Source organism: Anoplopoma fimbria, chromosome 1, assembly GCF_027596085.1.
Source record: "Anoplopoma fimbria isolate UVic2021 breed Golden Eagle Sablefish chromosome 1, Afim_UVic_2022, whole genome shotgun sequence".
NCBI classification, from domain to species: domain Eukaryota; kingdom Metazoa; phylum Chordata; class Actinopteri; order Perciformes; family Anoplopomatidae; genus Anoplopoma; species Anoplopoma fimbria.
This window is the reverse complement of record NC_072449.1, coordinates 6,853,985-6,873,017: the sequence shown is the minus strand read 5'-3', so window position 1 is coordinate 6,873,017 and position 19,033 is coordinate 6,853,985. Positions and strand designations below refer to the sequence as shown.

General features: G+C 41.8%; 2 protein-coding genes across 3 annotated transcripts; one reads left to right on the top strand and one right to left on the bottom strand.

Moving 5' to 3' along the window:
* The first annotated feature begins 472 nt into the window (after positions 1–472).
* Positions 473–9,384, top strand: gucy2f (guanylate cyclase 2F, retinal). Its single transcript, XM_054599117.1, has 18 exons — positions 473–1,214; positions 1,896–2,197; positions 2,596–2,950; positions 3,083–3,167; positions 3,635–3,731; positions 3,961–4,086; positions 4,749–4,829; positions 4,968–5,144; positions 5,261–5,417; positions 5,854–6,003; positions 6,140–6,288; positions 6,401–6,564; positions 6,666–6,858; positions 6,991–7,165; positions 8,106–8,204; positions 8,290–8,384; positions 8,482–8,567; positions 9,303–9,384. The coding sequence occupies exons 1-18, from the start codon at positions 473–475 to the stop codon at positions 9,382–9,384; spliced, it is 3,315 nt and encodes a 1,104-aa protein (XP_054455092.1).
* Positions 9,385–11,719: 2,335 nt separating this feature from the next.
* Positions 11,720–15,628, bottom strand: serpinh1b (serpin peptidase inhibitor, clade H (heat shock protein 47), member 1b). Of its 2 annotated transcripts, XM_054598413.1 has the most exons (8): positions 15,556–15,614; positions 14,879–14,910; positions 14,015–14,164; positions 13,689–13,881; positions 13,301–13,571; positions 13,106–13,204; positions 12,771–13,003; positions 11,720–12,669 (listed from the first exon to the last, which is right to left on the bottom strand). In XM_054598413.1, the coding sequence occupies exons 3-8, from the start codon at positions 14,131–14,133 to the stop codon at positions 12,367–12,369; spliced, it is 1,218 nt and encodes a 405-aa protein (XP_054454388.1). In that variant the 5' UTR covers positions 14,134–14,164; positions 14,879–14,910; positions 15,556–15,614; the 3' UTR covers positions 11,720–12,366. The 2 variants fall into 2 exon arrangements, with proteins under 2 accessions (XP_054454388.1, XP_054454379.1); XM_054598404.1 differs by lacking the exon at positions 14,879–14,910 and having other exon boundaries at positions 15,556–15,628.
* Between the last annotated feature and the right edge of the window lie 3,405 nt (positions 15,629–19,033).

Below are 19,033 nucleotides of genomic sequence, written 5' to 3'. Positions count from 1 at the left end.
GACGTAAGTAGCTCTCCAGGGTGCTGAAGTTGTCTCCAAACCCGAAGGACGCAGCGCACGAGCTCCCTGCCTGTCACTGTCAGCCCATAATCCCAAACACAATGACTTGGCTGTGTCTTCAGCGGAGCGACACCGTGGGTCGTCGGGGTGAATAGGGAATTTTGTTGGGGTTTTTGGGTTTTTGGGGGGGGAGGGGGAGGGCAGGGGGGGTATGATCAGGTGACGTTTTATGTGGATACAGAGAACCAGAGGACACCTGTGAGATTGTCTCCTCGAAACCTGAAGCTGTCCGGATGGCACCTGCAAAACGGCAAGTATTTCATTCGTTTCAATTCTCATAAAAGTCATTTATTTAAAATAAAAAAAATAAAAAATTGTTTTATTCATACCCGTTTTGCAGGTGTCACTGGTCTAATTGTTAGTTCAATAGTGAACACAAAGTTTCACTATCTTGGACACCCTGTGGAGGACAATGCAACATATTCATCCGCATTTCAGAGGGGCGCTATGGGAGTCCAACCATCCATGTATGCCCATAATTAAAAGCAGACCAACTTTAACCACACTGCCCTTTTATAACTCTCTGATATGGGTCCTCATCGGAGTATTGACGTTCCCTTGCTGTGTCCACTGTTTGATATTCAAAGTGGGGGTCCTGGGCCCTTGGAACTGCGACCCTGTGTACTACAAGACCCTCCCTGCTGCTGCTGCCAGACTGGCTGTGAACAGGATAAACGGGGACTTAAATCTGGATCTGGGCCTGACAATGGACTTCATCGTCCTGCAGGAGCCTTGCGAAACCTCCACAGCCCTCACTGCGTTCATCTACTATGAGAAGATGGCAGATGCGTTTGTGGGTCCCACCAACCCGGGGTACTGTGTGGCGGCCTCTCTGCTGGCCAAGAACTGGGACAAGGCCATCTTCTCCCATGGATGTGTCAACTACGAGCTGGACCGGGTCATAGGATACCCGACTTTCGCCAGGACCGTGCCGCTTCCCACGGATGTGCTCTTCACCGTGTTGAAACACTTCAGGTGGGCCAGCGTTGTGGTGATCTCGTCCAATGAGGATATTTGGAAGGACACTGCAGGGAGAGTGGCTCTGGCTCTCAGGAATAAAGGGCTTCCCGTCCGTCTGGTCACATCTATTGGTTTGAATGAGACGGATGTGGAGAGCACACTGAGGAAGATCCAGGCTGCAGGAGAGATCAGGGGTGAGTCTGTGCTGACACTGTCAGTAATGAAATATAAGATTATTATACATTAAAGTGATACCATAAGAGGTTTAATGAATCAATAATTATAAGTAGTATTTTTTTTTTTTTTTTGTTGTAGAAATAGATGATATAACATATGGGAAACATTACATCACAGGTGAACAACTTGCAGCATTGCACAATATCAAATCATCAGCTCAAACATCCTCTACACATCCATTTCAGCAGGCTTATCCATCCACCAGGAAGCCATTTTGACATTGCAGATTTCACCTTGTTGTTAATTTGAACTGGGGCAGCAACTTCATTTGTTTGTTTTAATCAATAATAGGTTATATTTATATGCATTTTTGAGAGATGTTTAATTACAGATCGATTTGACTTTTCAGTTATCAGTGGTAAAGTTTCAGACATTCAACTGAACTTAATTTATAGAAACAGATAAAATAAGACTTTGTGACAGCGTGATGGACAGTTATGTTTAGTCACCTCAGAATTATTTGTCCATGTATCAAAGAACTAAAATAAAGTACAAGTCTGCTGTTGACTTTTGGAGAACATTACGATCAGTAAATTTGTGTACAATGCTGCATTTGTCCAACTGTCACCTACTGACAGTTGGACTCACTAAATCATTATGATGCTGAGTTCAACCTTTTTTCCCCTTGTTTGTCCCAGTCATCATCATGTGCATGCACTCCGTCCTGTTTGGAGGGGAGCAGCAGGCCACTTTTCTTCTCAAGGCACAGAAAATGGGCCTGACTTCTGGGAAGTATGTGTTTGTTCCCTACGACACCCTCCACTACAGCGTGCCCTACACCAACGTCTCCTACTTCCCTCTGCAAAACAACAGCAGGCTGAGGGAGGCCTATGATGCTGTGCTCACCATCACTATAGCCTCTGAGCCTTTGTCCTTCACCGAGGCGTTCGCTTCGGCCCAGAGGAACGAGGAAATAACGCTGGCCGTGGAGCCAGAGCAGGTAGAAAACCAAGGCCTTCTTTAAACTCACACGTACATTGAAAGAAGTTATTGGTTGCAGTAATTGTGAAGTGATCGCTTCCTGCTGTGACTCCAATGTCCGGTGTAACAAAATTCATGTACAGTCATTAAGAGTATTCACTTATTCTGTTGCATCCCTCCACCACAGCTCCACAACAAACAAAAAACCACAAATAGTTTATCCAAATGTTCAAAAAACAAACTTTGCCTATTATTTTGTGCATTATATAATGCCTATGAACATTATAGGCCCTGTAGATAACAGAAACTTACCTTTGGGGTAATGTGTTGCTCAGCATATCTAGAGAGGATGATTTAAAGTAGTGAAAATAGGAAACAAAGGGTGAACTTCATGTTTTTTTCCTGTGCCTCTTGCAGGTTAACCCACTGTTTGGCACCATCTATAACGGCATCTACCTGCTGGCCAAGTCCATCCACAATGCCAGGAGAGGAGGCAAGCGGCTGTCAGGCTCTAACCTGGCGTACTTCACAAAGAACACAACGTTCATCGGCTTCAACCATAAGGTTAAGGTGGACACCGGCGGGGACGTTAAGACCAGCTATGTTGTCCTGGACTACGACAACAGGGGGAGCAAACTGTACAAGACCTACATGGTGGACCTGACGTCCGGAGCGCTTCGTTTTGCTGGCAGGTCCATTCAGTTTCCGGGAGGATTTCCTCCGCCGTCCGACTCCAGCTGCTGGTTTGACAAGACTGCCGTCTGCACGGGAGGTAAGGGGCTTCCCTCCACTGTGAATATATCTGTGAATATGGATATGTATGCATTTCTTCAAGTCCTCACAGTTTTATGGCTGACCCCCATACCTTTCCCCACAACATCACGTTACCTGTTGTCATCCTCAGGTGTGGAGGTCACCTACATCATAGTGGTGTTTGCTGTCATCTTCAGTCTGGCTCTAGGAGGGCTTGTTATAAGTCTTTATGTCAGGTACAGTTCTCTTCTAAGTCAAACAAATTAAACCTTGTGTTTCTCTCAAATACTTTACTCCTCTGTTTTTCCCACAAAGTTCAAGTAGAGGGATTTTTGTAACAAAGGAGATGCATTCACACACTGAATGGTGTGATGAGCACCATAATGGATGAGAATGAGTGACGAAGATTGAGAAAGATGTCCCCCAAAGCATGACTCAGCACAGACATCATCGAAGAAAAGAAAGCAATAAAGTAGTCTTTACTTTCAAAGTACTTTAAACAATATTATTTAAATCATATGAATGTATTTTCCAGTAAAACAGACTTGATTACTGATATCCTGACTGTCATTCAATATCTACACACCTGACTTTAAGCGGAGACAAGAAGTAGTTCTCAAAAATGATCTCCGGGATAGTTTTAGGAAACCCACTGCCATTGGTTGAACTGATTTCCTTATCTTTGTCTAAATCTCATTGGCAGGAGGAGACTCCAACAAATCCAGCTGATCAAAGGTCCCAATCGGATCCTCCTGACCTTAGAGGATCTCACTTTTATCAATCCTCAGCTTAGCAAAAAGGTAAGCAGCATCACTGTCTCTCAACCATCAACACCAAAAACCTTTTGCACATAAATATGTTGTTCATGTCTTTTCCGCATTCTGAACTAACATTCAATGTGTTATATCCAAGGAAATAACATATTGAATGTTAGTTCAGAATATAAGAAATTGTGCACATTTACAAAGTAAAATGTTTGTATGAACCTCATTTCTATCAAATCTTCCCCTGCTGTTTGTCGTCCCACAGAAAATCACTTTAGAGGATCTGAGCGAGTCCAAGAGCGCTCTAGAGGAGAAATCTGCAGAACGCTCACACTCTGTGAACAGCATGCAGACTGCAACTCATGAGACCACCAATGTAGCGGTGTACGAGGTACGTAACACAGAATGAGTCACTGCACCTGATGCTTCGGCCTGCGTCTGTTTGCAATATTTGAAAATGCAGGAAGAATGTAAGCAAGCAGGAGAGGGTGACCTTGTGAAGCACATGTCTGGGCCCTTAACTTTATTGGTACATATTCAACAAATGCAACACATTTTCTTCTCATATCTTCCACAAAGTTTTGAAACATTTATTCACAAAGTTGGTTTTAATGTGCAATTTGCATGGTTGTTTTTAAAGTTTTTGGGGGGTTTAAGGTCCGGTTGGACATTTTGTTGAGGGGTTTAGATAAAGTTAAAGTAAGATTTTATGCATGTCTTTGTACTCTCCAATGTCTGTTGAGCTTGTATGGTCCAAAACTTTTTGTCCCAATTCAAAAAATACTTGATTGACTTTTACGAACATACCCAAGTTTTCTGTAAGGTCAGTTTTTAATCAGGAATCACAACAATTCCTCCCAGTTACTCACATAAACATTTTGGTTAGATGGATGAACAGGCAGCCGCAAAATGGTTGCTAGAAGTAAAATAAACACATGATCTATAATAGTTTAATACCTCTTTAGGGAAATAAAATGTCCCAAAATTGTGTGTGGACAACAATACTCAAAACAAAGGTTTGATCCCACTGTATCAACACGGCTTCTCTTCCAGGGCGACTGGGTGTGGCTGAAGAAATTTGAAGATGGACAGTTCAAAGAAGTGAAGCAGAGCACCACCAAGATTTTCACAAAGGTAGAGCAACATGTCTTGACCTGTGAAAATACATTGTTCAAAGCTAAAAAAAAAAAAAAGCTAATATGGTATTATGATTATCTAAACAGACCTTATTTCCCTCCATCATTCCATCAACGTGTTTATCTGCTTTCTCAGATGAAGGACCTGAGAAACGAGAATGTGAATCCGTTCCTCGGCTTCTTTTTGGACTGCTCCATGTTTGCAGTGGTGACGGAGCACTGCTCGCGGGGCAGCCTGCAGGACCTGCTGAGGAACGAGGACGTCAAATTAGACTGGATGTTCAAGTCCTCGCTTTTGCTTGACTTAATCAAGGTAAACGCTGATATGCACGATATTATAATCATCCACTGGCTGTGGCTAATATCCCCGTTGGCTTGTTGATATTTCCTGTAGAATTAACTCCACTGTTGAACATATTGTGCTTCCAGGGCATGAAATACCTTCACCACAGAGATTTCCCCCACGGCAGACTAAAATCTTGTAACTGTGTGGTAGACGGGCGTTTTGTCCTCAAGATTACTGACTATGGCTTCAATGAGCTGCTGGAGTCTCAGAAAGCTGCTATAGAAGAACCTCCACCTGAAGGTACCTTCTGCTCTGGAAAAAAAACATCTCATTACTATTCATGACTATTCAACATACAACATGGCAATGTATGGTTCCACCTATAGATAAATAACTCGTAAACAAGCTTCTTTTTAGTTTAGAGGGTATGTTTTAAAAATAAATCATATTTACTCTCACATGTATTATCTACCCAAGATCTTCCTCGTTGCCTGTGTTTTGGTACATTTTGTAAAAAAAAGAACAAAGTATGGTTTACATTTTCTACTACTTTGTCATTTGTTCGTGCCTTCATTATTTCAAGTGTTGATTGTACTAAGAAATGTTATTTCAATAGCTTGACTAAAGTCTGGTGTAAAGATAATGTTAAAGTTTTAACTTATGCAAAGCCATGCATTTATTACAGTTAGTAGTAACTGGTATGTTGCCAACCTTTCTTTTCTCAACTTTCACTCAGAATTATTTTGGACAGCTCCAGAGTTCTTAAGGGACCTTGCAAACTCACGTAAAGGCACCTCCAAGGGCGACGTGTACAGCTTTTCTATCATCCTCCAAGAGGTGGTGGTCAGAGGGCCGCCGTACTGCATGCTGGGTCTACTGCCCGCGGGTATGTTTCCCTCCAGGGAGAGGAGCTGTAGATGAAGAGAAGCAGACACAGATGTAGATCTCAAGAACATGTCCCTGATATTTACTACATTTTGATTTGAAACTTGATCGTCCGATCTTCTCCGTCCGCTCACCAGAAATCATCCGTAAGGTGAAGAAGCCTCCTCCGATGTGCCGTCCCACTGTGGCTCCGGACCAGGCTCCTCTGGAGTGTATCCAGCTGATGAAGCAGTGCTGGAGCGAAATGCCTGACCGCAGACCAACATTTCAAGAGATCTTTGACAGGGTACACTTTTGAGGACACGTTGCCTTTTGTGTCTCCAACCCTACAATTGTTATCCCACTCAAATAAACCACTTAATGGTTGAACAAGATTCTCTGTTTATTCGTTTGAGCAGTTCAAGTTAATCAACAAGGGTAAGAAGACGAACATCATCGACTCCATGCTGAGGATGCTGGAGCAGTACAGCTCCAACCTGGAGGACCTCATCAGAGAGAGAACAGAGGAGCTGGAGGTGGAAAAACAGAGAACAGAAAAACTGCTGTCAGAGATGCTACCACCGTGAGTTTGTACACACATACACACATAAGACAATCATTTAGATGCATTTATCTTAAGGAAATGCCTTATGTGGTTCTTGTCACGTTTCTGCCCGTCTTCAGTTCTGTGGCTGAGGCTCTGAAGACCGGTGCCACTGTGGAGCCGGAGTACTTTGACCATGTGACAATCTACTTCAGCGACATTGTAGGTTTCACCACCATCTCCTCGCTTAGCGATCCCATCGAGGTGGTCGACCTCCTCAATGACCTCTACTCTCTGTTTGACGCCGTGCTCAGCAACCACGATGTCTACAAGGTCAGAGAACATGCATACTTTTTTAAGATGATGCTGAATTTAGACAGCAGGATGTGTCTACGGTACACAACCAGTACCCGTAGACACACACTGACGTGCCCGTAACTGAACAGATATGTTGACGTTATCTAGGTGGAGACCATTGGTGATGCATATATGGTAGCATCAGGTCTGCCGAAGAGAAACGGCAACAAGCATGCTGCGGAGATTGCCAACATGTCTCTGAACATCCTCAGCTCAGTAGGAACCTTCCATATGCGGCACATGCCAGACGTGCCGGTCAGGATACGCATAGGAATCCATTCAGGTGAGACGGTACAAAAGTCGTTATCTGTATTTTCCGCCAATGTGAATATGAGGGCAGCTTACAAATGTTCTCATGTGTTTCTAATGGGAAGTTAATTTCCCTAATAAATATTAGAGTCGTCTCTTTCCCAATATAAAAAGTCTACGGGAAAAAAGTATTTTTGGGCCCAATTGGCATCACCTGATGAACCCCAAAGTTGTATTTCCACGTTCTGACCGCTATGTAAAATTGACTTCAAAGCCTGGCGCTCTTTCTGCGGGCTTGGTGACAACACTAAGTAGACTAAGTTGAACAGGAACCAACATACATGGGACATAACAACATTGCCGAATATTCTGTATTAAGTTGTACTTTGTAATGTTTTCAGTCTCACTCCATTCAGAGTCATACTGTTGAATCCATCTTGTGCTCACTATGAAATTCAGAGCATAGGCCTATCCATTGCATCCACACCGCTCTCAACATGGCGACGGCTGAGCCTGCGGCTAGAAGCTAACTTTGCTAACAGTGCAAACACAGCAACAGTGCTAAGCTGAAGAGGGAACCATAGGGTCGATTACACGCTTCTTCAACGACCTTTACGAGCTGTAACCGTCGAATGAACGGCGTGCAAAGCGGTGACTGTTAGCTAACTAGTGGGCTGCGCTAACATGCGCTAAAAGCACGCTTGGTTGGGCCAGCTTTGTCAACAAAACACAGAGAAACTCAGATTACAACACACACATAGGGGAGAGGGACCTCATGCTCTGCTCAGGTAGACATTACTATACATATTGTATAGTGAACCTTTAAACTAGACAAAACTCTGGCCTTGGCTTGGTCTTGTTTACACTTGTGCACAGCTACAACACACTAAAGTATACACAACTGATGGATAACTGTGTCTGATGCAGTCCTCATACATCAGATCAATTCTTTATTGTTTTTGATGTATTTTCAGGGCCCTGCGTCGCTGGTGTAGTAGGTCTGACTATGCCTCGGTACTGCCTTTTCGGAGACACCGTCAACACTGCCTCTCGTATGGAATCCACTGGGCTGCGTGAGTTTGCTGTAAACAAACCCACCACATTTTGTTATGTTGCTTTCTGGGTCTAATGCCTCTGTCTCTTCTCTTTGTCCATCAGCTTATAGAATCCATGTAAATATGAGCACTGTGAAGATCCTCCATTCTCTTAATGAGGGTTACGAAATAGAGGTCAGAGGCAAGACAGAGCTGAAGGTAACGTCTGCAATCCTTTAACCTCAGTATTTGGTATTGAGACAGATATCTTAGAAGAGACAATCTTTCAATGCCTTGTTTTTTTGTTTTTTTTCAGGGTAAAGGTATTGAAGAGACATACTGGCTTGTAGGGAAAACAGACTTTACGAAGCCTTTGCCAAAACCGCCGGAGATCAAACCAGGGTAAGAGCTTTTATGAATGAATCCTAAATGAATAACTAAATGTGTAAAAATTCATATGTAGTGATTATGTTGGACCAGAACTTATCACATTTTCTCAAAGTTCAATTTACAGATGTTACCTTTAATTTGTATTATCAACATTTAACCGCCACCTGCAACTGAAACGCTTTCGACTCATGCAAATCAACAACTATCTGAATGTTACTTCAGGGTAGACAATCACGGGCTGAACCCTGAGGACATAGCTGCGTACAGGAGAAAGAAAGCTGAGAAAAAGGCTTGACCTTCTTAGTCCAAACATGGGTAGAGAAGGTAGAGTCCTGCATGCCAGCTGGTGTTGTGTTGTGGAAATGTGACTGTGGCTGTCAAAGTTCGATGGACCAAATGCAACCTCTGAGTCTGACCCCTCTCGTTGATTACCGCATCTGTGATCTACTAGTCTCATTAATCTCTTGATCTTATCACCTTCTACATCTTCTTAAGCAGATTGGGGAAAGCTCTCTTTGTTTAATTCTTTCACTTTAATTGTGGCTGGCTCGTTTTCATAATCAACTCACTTGTTTTACTGCGTTACAAGTGCCACTGTGTTTTCGGTGGCACTTGTCGTGCTTTTTTCTGCTTTGTGGCATGCTTGCATGGTGTTTTTACGCATTTGACTCCCGGTGCTCTGCTTAAAAACAAATGTCATTGTGAAAATACAATATTGGTCTGAACTCCACCCTCTGCATCTACTAGGGACAACTGGCAGGAAATGGTAACAGAGGAGATCAAGACCCTTTTTCGCAAGGCCAACAGGCAGGTGGACAAAAAGATGTGAATGAGAAGGACGAAAAGGAAAGAAATGAAAGAAGCAAAACCAGAGGAGAAGGAAAGGAGAGGAGGACACATTCAGAGAATGACTAGAGACAAAGAGCTGGGGGTAGGCAGAGGACAGAGAGCACCACCCAGCCTCTCACTGTGGCTTAATGCAGACTTGTTTAAGAGGATTGTCCAATCAACTGGCTAATCTGCCTGCAGCCAGCGCAGCAGAACACGACAGTGCTAATGTAATGAGAGTTGTCGCATTACCTGCCTACGTACTTGCTGCCAGCAGCGCAGGGTAAGGTGCACTGCTCCTTAATGAAGGATGCACTCATTCACTCCTCTCTGTGCCCGCCGGCCACTGAGTGGTCACCTATTTCAGGGCAACCAGAGGTTCACCCACCGGAAGATTGAACGCCCCCCACCCCAAAACGCCTATTTCAAAATGAGATGTTATATTTTCCTGGTATAAATATCTGTTTTTAGTTGCAAGCTCATGATAGAGTCGTGGGGTCGAGGATGTTACTTAGCTATGGCTGAATATTAATTGTTACTATCCCTCTGAAGTCGGGGGGAAAAAGCTGCTATTGTATATAATAACAAAAGGAAGAAAAAGACATTTGCCACTTTTAGTTCAACTTTTAGTTCAACTCTATCTATATCAGAATTACAAGGAAGAGTTGGTCATGTCCATTCGATCCCATTCCTACAAATTAATTTTTTTCTGGATCCGTCACCTTTTTATTTACACAAATAAAAGGGTGAAAACACTTTGAGGGTCATGACAATGCAAAAAAAAGTAATCAACATGATGATTTTCTGTTAAAGGTAATACAGTTGTAAGGTCTTTTTAGTGAAACATCCTGTTTCCAAAGTGCTCAGTAATGCATTTCTTCCATTTTTTTTGTTAGGCAATCTTTTTAAGATTTCAAAAACCTAAAATCGTGTCTCTTTTCCATCATTACAGGTTTATAACCTCTCTTTAGGGTGTCAATATGAGAGCGTGATCTCTGCGCTGATGCTCACACAAAGCATATTTATTACTTCAACCAAAATGCCCTCTAAATTAAATGTCCCTTTGTAATGTCAAAGTAACTCTTGTACACAAATCCATTTGTTTTAAAGAGAGCAAACGGTTTGTACAATGTTAAACACAACTGGAAGTGTTACAGCTGAAGTTGCACTATATTAATGTTGTACTATGGTACGCTTAAAGTGTCCCTCACAAATGCATGATGTGTCTGAGAGCTGTGCACCCACTTCAAATTAAGATCAACTCTAAGAAGCATTAAATGCATTTCTTCTTCTTTTTTTTACCATGTAGGCTAAAGGGAATACTTGAGCGCACATAAGAAACTAAATAGATATTGAAATGCATTATTTGATAGAAGTGTATTTGTTGAAGTATTGATTTAACCTAAACCCAAAATATGAAGTCAGCCAGGTTCTCATTCAAACCTTTTTTTTTTATATAACATTTGGAAATAATCCCCTGCATCTCATCATCTTAATGTTGATTATAGGAGCAGCTGAATTCATGCTTGGTGTGCAAAAAACAACAGCAGAGTCAATCAGAAACATGTATATTGTGTAATTTCTATGTTGTAATTTGTCTCGTGTATTATTACTGCAATGCAAAGTATATGTGTATGTAAATAAGACGTCATTAAGTAATTAAATAATTAATTTGTAACACCTTCATCTGTTGTCCTTCCTTACAGTGTAAACCAGTCCTTTTCCTCTTTGCAACCACAGGGTGGCGCTGCAGCTCTTACATAGAAACCCAGAAGGCATTTATTTCTCAAAGGGGTTGCATCATTTTGCAAAAGAGAAGACTTTCATTATTTGGGTTTTTTTTAATTTGCGATGATAGCGATAATACATGAAAAGCCTTATGATAATGCTCAGGCTGTATGAAGTTTGATTTTTTTCCTTCAACCTACTGTTGCCATGCAGCTGAACATTTTATTTTGATGTGCTAGAATTGTAGTAGATTCCCACTCACCATGAGAACCCTGCACTCCAGAGGCTGCTTCTCTTCTGGGCTGTCCCAAAAAAAGATCCTGCTGGTTTTATTTTTATTATATAGGCCAGTTGTGCTGGGGGAAGTGAACCATGAAAATCTCTGGATAGATGTCTACGGCAGATTAGCAATAACCCCCACATTCCAGACCTGGGAGGATTGTTTGACCTCCAGCCGACTGGAAAGATTGTTGTCCTTTTCCTTTGCGGAGCTAACTCCAGCGATTACACATTCCTCTGTTCAACGCTGCAGAAGACTGTATAAACTCAGTGTGGATGGTATTCAGACATGATGTGCAGCAAAAAGAATACACACACACACACAAAGATCCTCTTTGTTATTATTTATTGAAAAAAATCAACACATTATTACGTAACACACAAATCCAACAGCTTCTTTGTGGAATACAGTGACAAAATGGCACAACGTGGTTGGCAAGCGAACATGAATGAAGCACCAGACTGTTGCCAGTGTTCCTCTATGAACTCAGCTCGTGCAGGGGAACAGTTCAGTGCAGACTGGAGGCAAAAATAAAAAAAACTGTGTCCATGAAGGGAAGGAGTTTGTGCAAAGATCTTCTTTTTTTTTCTTTAAACATTAAAGATGACAAAAGAAAGCGCACATGGATCATAGCCGAAGCAATAGAGACAAAGACAGGGTGTCAAGAAAACTTACTTAATATAAGCGCGTTGTCTGCCATTTGTTTATGGAGATCTTAAATGAGGCAAATATTTGGAATTGAGAGCATAATTCAACGCAAGGGGTCTTAAGGCTGAGGCCTAAAGGTCATACAGAATTGTTCCCTGGGAGAGTTAAGTGTGCCCTGACAGAGTCAGCTCAGGTACTCCAGTCCACAGTTTGCTCATTGGAATGTGCTCATGAAGTAACAGTCATACCAAAAAAAACACACACAGTATCCTGCCATCGTTTTTAACAATTATCAAAAGCTACCCATCCTAATTCACAACACTAACATTACAGCTCGTCGCGAATCTTGTCTCCATTCGGTCTAACCACTCGGCCGATGTACAGGATGGAGTTGGTCTTGTTGTCCTTCACCAGGAAGATAAAGGGGTGATCTACGTAGAAAAGTTTGGGGTTTGTCAGCTTGCCGGAGCCGTAGATGCTGGTGTCGAACGGGTTTCCCTTCACGTCCAGCTCCAGGGCCGACGCGTGGAAGACGTTAGACAGGTAGAGGTCCTTCTTCCCGGAGATGTTGGAAAAGTCCGCTTTTGATTTGTCCACAGCCTCGGTCAGGCCCAGCTCAGCCAGGTGTTTCTAGAAAAGACGGCGACATATTAAAAGGCTGTTGGTTGACTCTAAAATGTCTAATATACTTGAATTCTATATTGTTTCACCATCAAATTCCCACAATTTACCTGCAGGTTGTGGCTGACTTCCAACGCAATTTTGGGAAGGGAAATGGCCACGGCCTTGTTTTCCATCTTGCTGATCCAGGTGTCCACCTGCTTCCTGGTCAGGAGTTTCTCCAGGTGGTGCAGGGGCGCCAGGAAGTGGGGCATGATGATGATCATAGAGGCCTGCTTCTGGCCCAGAGGCATGTTCAGCACAAAGATCCGGTTCTCCTTGTCATCGTGGAAGTCATACAGACCTGGGAAGAGCACACAAATCAGTTACCTTGTCTTGTTTGCATTCTTGTTGGCGGGAGCAGAATGGAGACATGAACAGCAGTAGAGACGAGGGAGAAACTCACCTGTACGATGCATCATGGGAACTCCGACGGTGAATGAGCGGGTAACCAGGAAACCACGGTTGTCAACCAGTTTATCGTTGAATGTCTCATCCCAGTGAGCTGTGGGGAAAAAAAAACACTCGGTTACAAATCTGCACAATCCTCAGACATCTCCATGTGTTTCTGTTATGAATGAAAGACACTATTTATACTCACGCTTGAAGAGCATAGCGTTGACAATCATGGCTCCGTCTGGGTTCTGCACATCCTTGGTGATCTCCGGGAGCTTGCCATCTGTGGACTTTGCCGCCCACTCGTTGATGGAGTTCACTGCGCTCCGCTTGTCCCGGAAGTTTATTTTTGAATGGTCGTAGTTGTAGTGCTTCTTGCTTTTTTTCACAAAATCATCAACAAAGGAGACGGAGCTGGGGCCGTACAGGCGGTTGTTGATCTTCCAGGTAGTGTTGCGTGTCTTGGGGTCGCTCACCTGGGAAGGGTCAATGCAAAAACGGTGACAAATGAGCATTATATAAAAATAACTATAAGTCAAGTTTTAAGCTGAGTATGAGGTCTCACATACAGTATTTCATTTTGTTCTACGTACCTCAGAGAGCAGCTCGGACAGGCCTGCGTGCAGATGCTCATCCTTCAGTTTGTCAGCACTGAGGACGGTTTTGACCTGGGAGGCGGTGGAGGCCTTTCCACCGAGAGCCACAACGCCCAGAGAGGAGGCCACCACCACAGGAGAGATGAGGATGTTCTCTGTGGCTTTGTCCTTTGCCATGTTGTGGTACAGACTGAATCAAAAATCACATAAAAAAAGATTATTTGCTTGTGTTTCTAACAGAAAAAAAACAAAGAATGCTTCACCAAAACCAAGTGCATCTTTATAATATACACTAAATTGTAATCACAGTAATGATGTCAGACCTGAAGGCCAGATTGGCGCTGTTGTCAGCCAGCATGGTGGCGTGGCTGCTCAACTTCTTTTCCTCTGCAGAGGCCAAGAGGGCCAGCAGACAAAGAGCTACGACGTTTGTCATCCACATCCTGTCTGTCTCCAAATGCAGCTGTAGCAGCCTGTGCAAAAAGAAACAAAAGGGTAAAGTATGTTTAAACATCTCTTAACCTGGGCTGGTTTCCTAAAATCTTAATAATGTGTATTGAGTTTGAGATTGAAGGCATATGTCCGAATATTGAGAAGAGCTTTGATTTCATAAGATATTATATATAAGAAACCAAATAGCAGGACGCAGACTATGTTTGTGGAGCTGTTAGTGGCAGGGCAGGATTGGCTCAGCCCACACAGAAACTTGGGAACGCCTCCAGTTTCAGGCAGACATGTTCCTCGCCACGTCGGCAGCTGCTGAGGCTCTGCTGTACAGCTGGAGCTGCCTTCTGCTCAGACTGAAGCTCTGACTCGACACTGAAATATGATGCCTCTCTGTTCTCTGCTCTTATTGTTTTTGATGTTAACTGTTGCACGTCTGCACTTGGACAACTTTAATGACTTCATCTTAAGCTGGAGGAAGTCAGGATACTTTTAATTCTTCTTTGAAGCAGCCATCTTTTGTCTCAGAGACAAGGGTGTGTGCCTGCAAGCAAGATCTAACTCGTCCTACAGCTATCAAACAAAGGATCAAGTGCAAAGGGCTGAAATTAACCCGCCCTGCAGGGCCATCTCTTAACACGTTTCTGATCCTCATCCACCATTCTGAGTTAGGGTTTTGTCTGCATCTCTGAATTTGTATGTTTGGTATCGAGCAGAAATTACTTTTCATCATGTTTGGATACCTTGAGATCTTTTGATGTCTGCGATTTTCATTCTGAAAGACAAGAAGTGTATGTAATAATCTCCAAAGAGCAGGCAGTGAAACATTATACAGGCTCTGATGGAGGCATACTTTGTGTTGCATTTTTTATTATCCATTTTTATGCTAGTTTTCAATCTTTATACTAAAAACATTTAAGTTATTATAGTTAGTCATCCCTCCATCACAATCAGATATTGTAGATGTTTTTCATTGTCTGTTTGGGACCTAGAAAAAAATCATTCAGTCTGTTGTGCCACAAATGAGCAGCACTCATTTTTACAGGACATTTTTGAACCTCTCCTCATCAAAAAAAAAGTGATAGATTTGAGTCAAAAAGCCAGATTGGGTGCATATTGAGTTCCCTTCATCTGATTGCACTCAATGCAAATTAAATAGAGCGAAAATGAGTGACATAGAAGAGGCAAAAATCTTTATCATGCTGGGATAAGTTGTGGACAAAAGATTGATTCTTTTTTCACAACAGATAAACTACAATACTCTGTGTGCAGTTCAAACAGCCAGAGGGATAGAAGAGATTTAAAGAGAACGGGTTAAAATACAAAAAAAGCTGCAAAGTAACTCTGAATCGTGTAACAAAGCACTCCATTCACCCTCTGCATTCCTCCCTGAAAATAAAGACGCTCTTTTAATCCTTACCTGGCACAGATTTGCAGGTGTCTCTCTTCTGAGTGGTGTCCTGTAGGTAATGTGGCTGTAAGACGCTCTCCTGCTCTTTATACCCTGAGAGAGAACTTTCTAGAAGTGGGAATGGGATATTCAAATGAGGGTGTGTGTGTTTCCTTGGGAAGCTTGGAGCTGGGACGTCCCCCTTCCAAACCATAGGCTGGAATGAGAGGGGTTGAATGAGGATAACTCTTCAGCACTGGTCTGGGCTCAGTTTTGAAACATTCCTTCCTGCATCTGCAGACAGTGATCTGTTTCTGGGTCAGTCTTAGCTGCTTGTAACCAGAACTACTCCTCAATCTTAAAGTTCTAATGCTACTTGCTGACTCAATCTCCAACACTGGTTTCATCATATGTAAAAGATGTGTTTTACTTTGAACTGATGATGTTCAAATTATTCTTAAACATGAAAATATGTGTTACGTAAGCAGTGATTTTGCAGTTGTTGTTAATTTGGGTGCATGAGGCCTCTTTGTAGCACAACTCTTCTGAAATCTCAGCAGGCAAGACATCAGTGAATGAGCACATTGTTTGCAAATGTTACCAAAAAATTCACATTCAATTTCTTTACATATTGTTAATGTCCAACTTCCAATGGAAACTTCCAGAACTTTAAAAGGCTTCACTTAGTGGTATTCCTGCTTCTCATCAGATCTCCAGCCCTGCCCCCACCTCCACAGTGCCACGTCTGTCCAACTCAGCTGCTGATTGCAGGGTGGTGGAAGGATGGACTGCTGTGTCTCGACTAAAAGTGTTTAGTCACACAAAGCAGATTGATATTGATGTCTGCATTATCATATCAAAGTTAAACAATAGTCATAACTATACCTTTTTTACTGTGTAATTTGTGTAAAGAATCTACAGAAATCAATGATAAATTTGCCCCAATCCTATCCCCTATAGAAGGACAGAGCAACGTATTTGATTGATAAGTGATCACTCTGCAGTACATAGAGTATAAACTAAGACTATTTTCCAACCAGAGGAATTCCATCCATCTCTAAATCCCTTAAACTTTTTTGCAGCCCTCTGCAAATTGCCCTTCTGTGCCGACTAATGAGTGGCTTCTATTTTTATTTGTGACTTGTTGGGGCAGGCAACCAGAAAGTTCTATGAAAGTTTGAGGCAATAAAAATCTTACCTCCATAACTCTCTTTTTCTATTTCAAATATTACATTCATCACATTTTGAGGACAGTGAACCCACTCAAGAATTAGAATTTGAAAAGTTTGACACAAGAGCAGGCCTGCAGCCCTTTTCCTCCCCTCATGGGGTGTTTGTCGTCCTGAAGAAGCCTCTGGATCAACAGTTTACACTGAAATTCCTCGGTAACTTCTGGTAGCGTCAAACAAGTCTGGTCAAATCTTTCTAATCCACACATTCCATCTTAAAATAGCAATCCTGTCTTGGTTTCCCTTGAGTAAAGGCCTGGAAGGTCCAAGGCATAACAGTGGTACGAAAAGATGCTCGTCGGGGCAGGACATTTAAAAATAAAAAAAGATGTATATTAATATGATAAGAATGGCACTAACTTCGTAAAAGTGCATAATCTCAAAGGAGACGAATGACAACATTAAATGACACAAGAAGTTCACCACCAATTAAGACAGTCAGAAGATTGCTTTTAATGAAATCAAGTAAAGTCGTGAACTCAGAGCAGGATTAACAGACCTCAGAGGGAGCAGCAGCTCTCACACAACTGCAGCTATTAATTGCTATTTCAGGATAGAGGCCCACTCAACATCTGGACATCGCTACACCAACCTCAGCACCAGTCTCTTCATCAACCGTGGTTCTCTCTATCTTAGTGTTGCTGAAAAGATAACTGATAAATAAGGTTTATGCAAACTGGTTTTCTTCTCATTTCCATTTGAATTTCAATGACAACGTATATGGTTGACAGAATACTAACAATTGTACAAATAGGATTATCATTATTTGTATAAATTGAAAGTGTTTGTTGTATCAAGTTACAAGGTACCATTTGTAAGAAATGGAAAGCAACCAAATCAAACTAGTTGTTCATGCGGCTGCTTTGTTGTTGAGGTGAATACAGTAGAAGAGGAAGGATGTATACGTGGGGTGTAAAAAAAAGGTCAGTGACTTCTGTTTTACCATCCGTGTTAGTTGTTCAAACAAAAAGACTAACAGGATTATGGCAGCCTGTTATTTAGGGGGTTTCTAAATACCTCTCGTTCTGCTTATCTCTAGATGGATCAGTGTTTGGTTTCCTCTCTAATATACTTTCCAGATGGGCTGCAATATTGTTGTTTACTGATTCTAAAGTTAGAGTCTCATCCGGTGTCAAGGAGACAGTTTGAAGCATTCTCATAAGAAAAAAATATATATATCAACCTTTAGGGATAAAAAAAGATTTCTTATCATTAAAAGTTTCCAAAAGACAAGATGTTTCTAACAGTTTTCTAGATGAAATATCTTATACATCTGTCTTTGTTGGTTGTTATCATGCCATTCTGTCACAAACTGTTATGACCTCGACTCTGCGCTGAGGAAATGTTGGACACAAAGACTCCACTGAAGGAAGCAGAGCACAGCTGCCAAGTGGACCATGACGCAAGACCCGGGACTAATTTCAAGTTTCCTGTATGATGTAACTTTCTGAAGTTTTGTGTCTATGAGCGCAGAAAGCTGCAGGATCATTTATAGTTTGTCATATCTGTCTATGTGCTCTGTCAATCTAAACCAGACTCTTTTTGAGGACATGGACTGTTATATAACTGCTGCTCCCTTAAAACAATGTTGTACACTGCTTTTTCAAGTCGATTTATGCTAAGTTTAAAAAAGTATTATTATCATTCCACTGTCTGTATTCTGTCAGTAAACAGTTCATCTTTAAGTTCATTAATAATATATTCAGTTACTCTGATATTTATGTTGATATGTCTGATTTAAAATGTTTTGTTAACATTCAATCATATTATTAACATAGCCATGTAGTTCAAATATTTAAAATCTTTATTGAAAAAAGAAAAATATATATTTTTTGTCAGTTTTGGAAGAGTAACAGTCTCTATTAGATCTAACTTTATGATGAGCCTTCCTCGTAGCACTTATTGCATTCGTATTAGTTGTTGCACTTACTGTATTCGTATCAGTTCGCTGCACTTATTGAATTTGTATTTGTTTACTGCACTTATCCTATTCGTAGTAGTTTGTAGCACTTATTATATTCGTATTAGTCTGTTGCAATTATTGTATTCGTAGTAATTTGCCTCTGCACTATACTTTTGCTCTGGTTTATGCTTTAAGATGCTTGTTTAAGAAAGGAGATGCACTTATGACTTCTGGTGACTAGTAGTTCTCTTGAATACCTATGTTGAATACACTTCCTGTAAGTCGCTTTGGATAAAAGCGTCTGCTAAATGACTGTAATGTAATGTAATGTAATGATGTCAAGTCAGCACCACTCAGGTTAATCCTTCTAGTGGTT